General features: G+C 33.0%; 1 protein-coding gene across 1 annotated transcript; it reads left to right on the top strand.

Moving 5' to 3' along the window:
- Positions 1 to 4113: 4113 nt before the first annotated feature.
- LOC116112187 (UBP1-associated proteins 1C-like) lies at positions 4114 to 8004 on the top strand. Its single transcript, XM_031398365.1, has 6 exons — positions 4114 to 4214; positions 4368 to 4442; positions 4855 to 4985; positions 6912 to 7422; positions 7602 to 7715; positions 7861 to 8004. Exons 1-6 carry the CDS (start codon positions 4128 to 4130, stop codon positions 7921 to 7923), a joined length of 981 nt encoding a protein of 326 aa, XP_031254225.1. The 5' UTR covers positions 4114 to 4127; the 3' UTR covers positions 7924 to 8004.
- Positions 8005 to 8291: the final 287 nt, after the last annotated feature.

Genomic DNA, 8291 nt, shown 5'->3' with positions numbered 1-8291 from the left:
TCTCACTATCAAGATTTGAAACACTTGATACCCTCATCACGGTTCTACCATTCTAAGGACATATATCAATACATACAACTATAGTTTACATGATATAGTAGATAATACCTTTTATTGATTAATAAACATTATTGCAAATAATCAATTCCACAATATTGTTAGAGTAGATGCCCTAAAGCCAATCAATTATTGTAGAATTGACTCTTTGTAATAATGTTCATTAATCAATAAAAGGCATTTTATTCTATATCGCGTAAATCATTATTATTGCAATATGTATTGATATATGTCCTTATGCCACTCTGCTTGTTTCATCGTTTGATTCTTCGATTCTCGGTGCTCTTCCTTGGAAACAAGCTTCCTCGTGCTTTATCCTACTCCGGAACTCTCCTATCTTCTGAGATCCGCTAAATTCTGAGTCAAAAATATCCAATTTTACTCTTATTTGCTCAAAATGACCATTTTAACCTGAAATACGAAAAGTAACGAATTAAGGAACAATTCAGGTCAAAATGCACTAGAAAGTACCTGAAATCCGACAAAAATGTAATATGAAAAGTGTATAATTTACGGATTATCAGCTATGCCCTCAGACTAAGCTCTCCATGCTTTTTGATCGAGCTACGCTCTCAGGTGAAGCTCTTCATACTTTCTGATCAAGTTACGCTCTCAGACCAAGCTCTCCATGCTTTCTGATCGAGTTATGCTCTCAGATCAAGCTCTCCATGCTTTCTGATCGAGCTACGCTCTCAGATGAAGCTCTCCATGCTTTCTGATCGAGCTACGCTCTCAGATGAAGTTCTCCATGCTTTCTAATCGAGCTACGCTCTCAGATCAAGCTCTCCATGCTTTCTGATTGAGCTACGCTCTCAGATCAAGCTCTCCATGCTTTCTGATTGAGTAATGCTCTCAGATCAAGCTCTACATGCTTTCTGATCGAGTTATGCTCTCCGATCAAGTTATGCTCTCAGATCAAGCTCTCCATGCTTTCTGATCGAGCTATACTCTCAGATCAAGCTCTTCGCGCTTTCTAATCGAACTCCTTACACTCTCAAATCGAGCTCTTTATGCTTTCTGATCGAGCTCTTTATGTTCTCAGATCAAACTCTTTATGCTCCCTGATTAAGCTCATAAGCTCGCTCATTTGCTTGAGATCATGTGTTCAAGATCTCTCAGATCTCTTCGATCGCGCTAGGCATAACTCAAGTTCTTCAATTTGAGACTGCGGCCTATAGTGCGACAGCCATCCAGATCAAAGACATTAGTCTTTTAAGCGCAATAACGCACTCCAAAAATAGGGGGGCTATTGTTGTGTGGTCAATTCGGAAAGGATAATTCCCTATTAGGAGAGAAGATATTTAGATTGACTCAATTTGGAAGGAAGATATTCAGATTGACTCAATTTGGAAGGAAGATATTCAGATTGACTTAGACTCCAACTAAGGTAGCGAAATATCATGCAACTTTCTAATTCTACGTGTGAACCTTATCTCAACTCTATCTGGGGCTGCAAATGAACCAAACTGTTTACGAATAGCTCGATGTTCGTTCAATAACTATTCGACTCAACTCGATAAGAAACTATTCACGAACAGTTCGATGTTCATTCGATAATATGTTTGAACATAGGATGTTCGTTCGATTATGTTCGCGAATATAATACTTTCAACTAACTGATTAATCCGTTTGCGGACAATCAGTTCGCTTATTCGTTCGTTTATGTTCGAAAAACATGGTATACATTATTATATATATTTATATATATTTTTTTTTTCTTTTTTATATTATGCTTGGTTTGATTTGGATGAATTTTTTTTAATGGTAATTAATAATAAAATATAATGATGCTTTTGTTTTTCTTATATATATAATATGTTTGGATTTTTTTTTCAAATGTCATCAATAATTAAATATATAACTCTATAGTATTTTAATTAAAAAATAATAAATTATTATGATACATAGCATGACAAATTTAATAACATAATAGATTATATAATCAAGTGATATATAACATAGTAAATCTAATAATATAATAGCTTCATATTTTTCCAAATGTAATCAATAATTAAATATTATGAGATATCATTTCAATTAATAAATAATAAATATAGTATGGTTATAAATTGATGAACATAACATATTGTATAATCAAGTGATCTATAGCATGACAAATTTGATAACATAATAGCTTAATTAAATATAGTATAGTAAATTAATGAATATAACATATTGTATAATCAAGTGATATATAACATGACAATTTTAATAATATAATAGCTTAATTAAATATAATATGACAAATTTATGAACATAACATATTGTATAAGCAAGTGATATATAACATGACAAATTTAATAACATAATAACTTAATTAAACCTAAATTAATCACACATTTGTATTGATCATATATTACAATAGACTCTCATACCACTATGAATTTATGGGTGTTGATACAAAATAGATATGTAGACAGTAATGATAATATATATATGATAACCTATAATTTTGATAATTTAATAACACATTAAACATATTTAATCTATGATTAATATATGTATGATAATAATTTTGTATACACACACACATATCTATGATAACCTATAGTCTTGTAAAGTCTAAAAGTAGTAACTAAACGGTGAGTTTTGTATTTGTCTATAAAAGAAAAAATTGTTCTGTTTTTGTACATTTATTCATTCAATATAGAAAAATTCAGTTTTAGTTATCTTCAGCTTGAGCTACATTTTCTTCAAATGTTGAAATAAAAGGGTGTATATTTGTTTTTTAGAGCATGAATTGGAAAGTTGGTGTATATTTTTTATTTGAATAGGTGTTCGAACGAGTTATTCGAACATGTATTTACGAGTTAATTGAATGAGTTAATCGAATGATCACGAACAGATCGTTTTGCTTATCGAACGAACTCGAACAAACATTCTGTGTTCGTTTGAGTTCGAACACGATTTCAAACACCCCTTGGTGCTTATCAAACCAGTTTCGATTGGGGGTGTTTGTTCGTGTTCGGTTCGTTTGCAGGCTTAACTCTATCATATAAATGGGTGCTATATAAACCCATCATAACTTGTTTTCAAGGGGGCTGGGAAATTGTTCTAAGAAAATCTTCCTAAGAATTATACATATTCTTTGTAAGCTCTCAAAAGCAATAAGATAACAGTGGACGTAGGTTTAAGTTCTAACTTACCAAACCACTTTAAAAATTGTCTTGTGTTCTTATTTGTGACTTTTTCTTTTTTGTTCATTGCTGATTTTCATTAAATCACGTACATAACTATTTCGATTTTGCAGGGACAATCAGAATTCTCTAGTTGATACATATTTCCGTATCAACATTCATCATTTATAAGTTTCATCTCTACGTTTGGAGAGCCTGCAAATCCAAGTATTTAAGTGTCATATCATATGGTGGATATATAATGATTGCAGGTCCGGTTATGACTTCCGAGACTTGAGTTTATTTATGAAGAAAGATGGAGATGTTTTTATTTTTCAGTTTCTTATACAACACCAATTCCTAAATAGTTGGAATGTTAGTAACATCTAAGTTATTATACCATCTCCAAATGACTCTTTATTATAAAGAGTTTATTTATAAAAATAAGAGTTCAATAAACTCTTTATTCTTTAAATATAAATTAAAGAGTGAGTTTGACTCTCTACATCTAGAGAGTCAAATTTTACTCTCTATCTCAATTTTATTTAATAAATTACAAGTTTTTATGCATTTTATTATTAATTATCTCTCATATTAAATCTCTCTCCTATTTATTAAATATAATTTAAAGAGTCTATTAGATTTAAATATAAATTTTATTCTTTATATGTATTTAGAAATAAATAAAGATATTTTTTATTTATGCAAAATATATTCTTTAAAATAAACAACACTATTTGAGATGCACTTATTCAATTATATATTTATATAAAATTATAAATGAGGTTAAAGCACTCTGTACAAAAGCCAAAACGATGCGTTTGGCTCCCCTTTTTTTAATTGATTTTTCATTAAAGTCTGGAACCTTCTAAACCCCATGCCCAATTAGAGAGAAAACCCTAGATGTGTTAAAACCTCAATACCCTTCTTTTCACTTGCTTCGCTGAAGAACAAATGGTGTGGTTTCAGTGCGAAGACTGTGGTGAGAACCTCAAGAAGCCAAAGCTTCCCAATCACTTCAGGATTTGCTCTGCCTCCAAGGTCTCTTTTTCCTTTTTCTTTTATTAAAAAATACACCTCTGTTTGGTTGCTAAGAAAATTTGGATTATAAATTTTCGTCAATCGTTTTTTATTATATGTTAATAATGATTTTTATTGGATTATTTGATTTTTTTTTTTTTTTCTATTACTTAGCTATCTTGCATCGATTGCGGAGAGATATTCGGGCAGCAAAGTGTTCAGAGCCACACGCAGTGCATTACTGAAGCAGTGCGTTTTCTTTCCCTCTTTTCTAATGCTTCTTATATATTACTAATCAAATTGAGCTTAATCATGTTTACTCTTTGTTTAAAATTTTCTTGTGGTTTGTTTGGCTCATTAGATCATTAAGAGTCCTTTGTTACTTATGGTATTAATGCGTTTGTTCAACCATTTCTTTTAGTATTAAAAACTATTTTCCGGAGCTTTAATTAGAAATTGCTTAAACGTGTAATGTGATTGTGGACCTTCAACTTGATCCGCAGTTTATCTGTATTGGTAGTTCCAGATGAATGGATCTTACATAATTTTGGTCACGGCTCCAGGATTTTTTAGGGAGCTATATTTTATAATGAGAGTGAAGTTTATGATCTCTAGCTGGAAAATGACATCTGCCTATTTTTCTGGAAAAAATTATTTTCAGGAGAAATATGGTCCGAAGGGCCAAAATAAAGTGTCAAATGGTACCACTCCTAAGTCTAACAAGGACTCAAAGCAAAAACCTGAACTTGATATAAATGTGGGGTTATCTGAACAACCTCCATGGTTTTGTAGGTATGTATTGTTTGTCTAATTTATTTTGTTTCAGTTCTTAGATAAGGTCCCTTACTTAAGGTTAGTTACTAGGATATTGTTAAAGAACTGAAGTATTTACATTTAAGCTCCATTGTGTGAAGGCATATTTGAAAGCAGCTGGTGTTTTTTTCTTCTGAAATGCATTTGTTAGGTCTGATTTAACAATCTATTATTATGTTTAGCATTGTTGATATTGTTTAGCATCTTGTTTGTAAATTTCAGGACTACTCTGTCCAGTAGGTTTTACGTCAATTTTTCGGGGTTTAATATTTAATCATTTACACTTTGTTTGGTGGGAGGAAGGAAGCAGTAAACAAGGGAAGTGATAGAGGGGAAAGGAAATGTGATTTGGAAGGAAGGGAAGGAGGGCCAAACCTCACAATTTTAGTTCTTTCATATATGAGAGGAAAAGGGAGGGAAGAATGAAACTCGTTCAAATATATTTTTACTCTTTTCCTACCTAGAAATTACTGACAAAATATCACACAACACAAGCCCACATAAGACTATTCCGTTATTGATGCACCAAGATCTTGAAAGATCTGGACCTTAAATTGTGACAGTTGAATTTGATTAATGGTTCAATTTTTCAAGTATGTACTTATTTAATAAGATAAAGTTTGTTTGATGTTAGACAATGTAGATGAAAAGAAGGGGACAAAGTCAGAGTCATGTGGGATTAAAAGAGAAACCCCTCTGCCTCTTAACGGCCACACGCCTCTCCTCTTATTCAGAAGAAGCTCTGTAGTTGAAGAACAAAATCCAATTTTGGAAGCTCTGCAACTTACGAATGTAACAAATCTAAACAAAAACAAAATTAAATGAATCTAAAAACTCTTTTCAAGACCTGTCATCTCTCGCTCTCCTCACAGCTCTTTCCCTAATCCTCTCTAACTCGACCACAAAACTCTAAGGCGGGATTGCAGAGGATGAATTTGGCATTCATAGCAATTGAAATTTAACAGATGGGTTCTTGTTAGAAATAATGTCCAGGAATGATAACCATTCAAACAAGTAGTAACTTGATGTATCTAAAGCATAAATCAACTTTTTTGATAGGTACCTAGATAAGTTTTAGCGGGATCATCATCAACAAATTATCACTGCTTGTTCACCTATGGTTAGGCAAAACTTTTTAATAGTTACTTTGCAGTATTAACCTTTTTATTATTTCTTTAAATACTCTTATGTTTTCAATCGTTGGATATGAAACGAGTGGAAGCACCTGGTTTGGATATAGCCAATATAGACCTCAACTAGTCCATTATAACGGGGAAGGATCATGGAACCATATGCACTTTGGACAGTTGAATTAAACTTAGCATGTACAATTAATGCACCTTAGAAATAATAGTCTCAACCGTTCAAAGTGATTTGCTCTAACGATTGAGGAATTATAAAGAAAAACTGGTGTCATTGACTCTAGCCCTATCCACGCTCAACTCACTTATGGATACTGAATTTTGGGAAGTGAAAACCATCTTTTTCTCTCATTTCAAACCTATTAACCTGGATGGAAGGAAGGATGGGTCCCTTCCTATCCCCTCCCCATCTTTCGTATCCTGTTTTTCTCTGTATTTGGTTCCTTTTCTTCTCCTTTCCTTTTAACAGGCATTTTTTTATGCCGTAGCAAATTTTAAAGGCAATTGTCTAGTGCAAAATTGAAGTTATTCCCTTTTCACCCATGATTTTGGATCATACCATTATAGGTGGCTGTAAAAGTAATAGATGGGCCATCTGGTGTTATGTCCAATATAGAATACTGAGAAGTAGCTTTTCTCTCTTTTACTGAGTTTGTGTGATTTGAATACATAAAACTCAGTTTGTAAATTTGTATTTGTAACTATATCTCTTCTTGGGTTTAGGATCTGAACCACTACTTTCTACTTTTTTTTTTTTGGGTAGCCTTTGTAACACTAAAGCTACCAGTAGGCAGACCTTGCTTCTTCACGCTGATGGAAAGAAGCATAGGGCAAAGGCCCGAGCTCACCATGCTGCTAATCAACCCAAACAGTCGGAAGAAGCTCCAGATATGAAGCTTTCAATGGAAAACACTGCAAAGGGTGAAGTGTCCAACAATAAACATGTAGAAGAACCAAAAGTGCAAGACTTTCATAAAGATGAAACCATGCATATAAATACGGAAACAGTGGATGTAAACTTGCCATCTAGTAAAAAGAGAAAACATCATGCATCTGAAAATGATGGTACCAGGAAAAAGGCTGGGAGTGAGGCTTCAGCTGAAGCTGGCAATGGGGAAGTGATCCAGGCAGAAGAAGCAGAGAGGTCATTAAAGAAAGTAAAAAACAACGTGCTTAAAGAAGACAAGTTGGCTGAATGTATATCTACCAATATCAGTGAAAACTGTAAAACACAAATAAAGTGGAAGAAGCTGATCAAGTCAGCCCTGAAAACTGTATGTATTATTTATAATATCTTAGACTCCTGCATTTCAATCATATTTCAATATGGTAATTGGTCATGGTTGTATGAGGACTTGATCTTCACATCTGATGCTACTGAGATAAACTTCTTGTCATCGCATAGTTGTCCCCAAACCTGCATTTACCTTTTGTTTTGGCTTTTGTGAAGCAGCATTCGGATGGAGTTGTGAAGTTGAAAAAACTGAAAAAGCTTGTCCTGAAGTCTCTCCAGGAATCTGGCGTCCAGGGAGATAAAACACAACTCAATAATATGCTTGAGCAGAAGGTTAGTCTATTGAAAGGGGAGTGTCTTTGTTTTCTTTTTCTGTCATTGTTATATTGTGTTATGTTTTATATTAAGAATTAATAATTTATCAGCAACCCTGTTATTGTTTTATGATTTTCGTGTTTCATTTTGGGGGTTTGCGCAGATCAATTCAAGCTCCAGGTTCACAGTTGATGGCAAATATGTCCGTCTAGTGGCCAAAGATTGAAAGTGTTTAGGGAATTGCTAGTTGATAATAGCATCAATTGGAGTAATTTTTTTAATTCTATTGATTACACCATTGGTTAAGAATATATGTTTAGGCGGTCCTTGTTTTTTCGTTTGGGCTAAGATATCTGTTACTCGATGGAGCCTATGCTTTGTACTCCTCTTTGTCCCTTATTACGAAAAAAAAAAAATTGTTCTTTATAACGTAATGATATTATAGATGACAGTTTGGGTGCGAGTTTAATTAAATTTTGAAGAGGAAATTGATTGGTATTCTCGTATTGCTAGCACTTTTTGGTATATTGTATATTTCTCCATGCTAGCCATCGTACAAATTAATAGACCCATGAACACCATGCTGTTAAACAA

This window comes from Pistacia vera, unplaced genomic scaffold, assembly GCF_008641045.1.
Source record: "Pistacia vera cultivar Batoury unplaced genomic scaffold, PisVer_v2 Contig1197, whole genome shotgun sequence".
Taxonomy (NCBI): Eukaryota; Viridiplantae; Streptophyta; class Magnoliopsida; order Sapindales; family Anacardiaceae; genus Pistacia; species Pistacia vera.
This window is presented reverse-complemented; position numbering and strand designations above follow the sequence as displayed.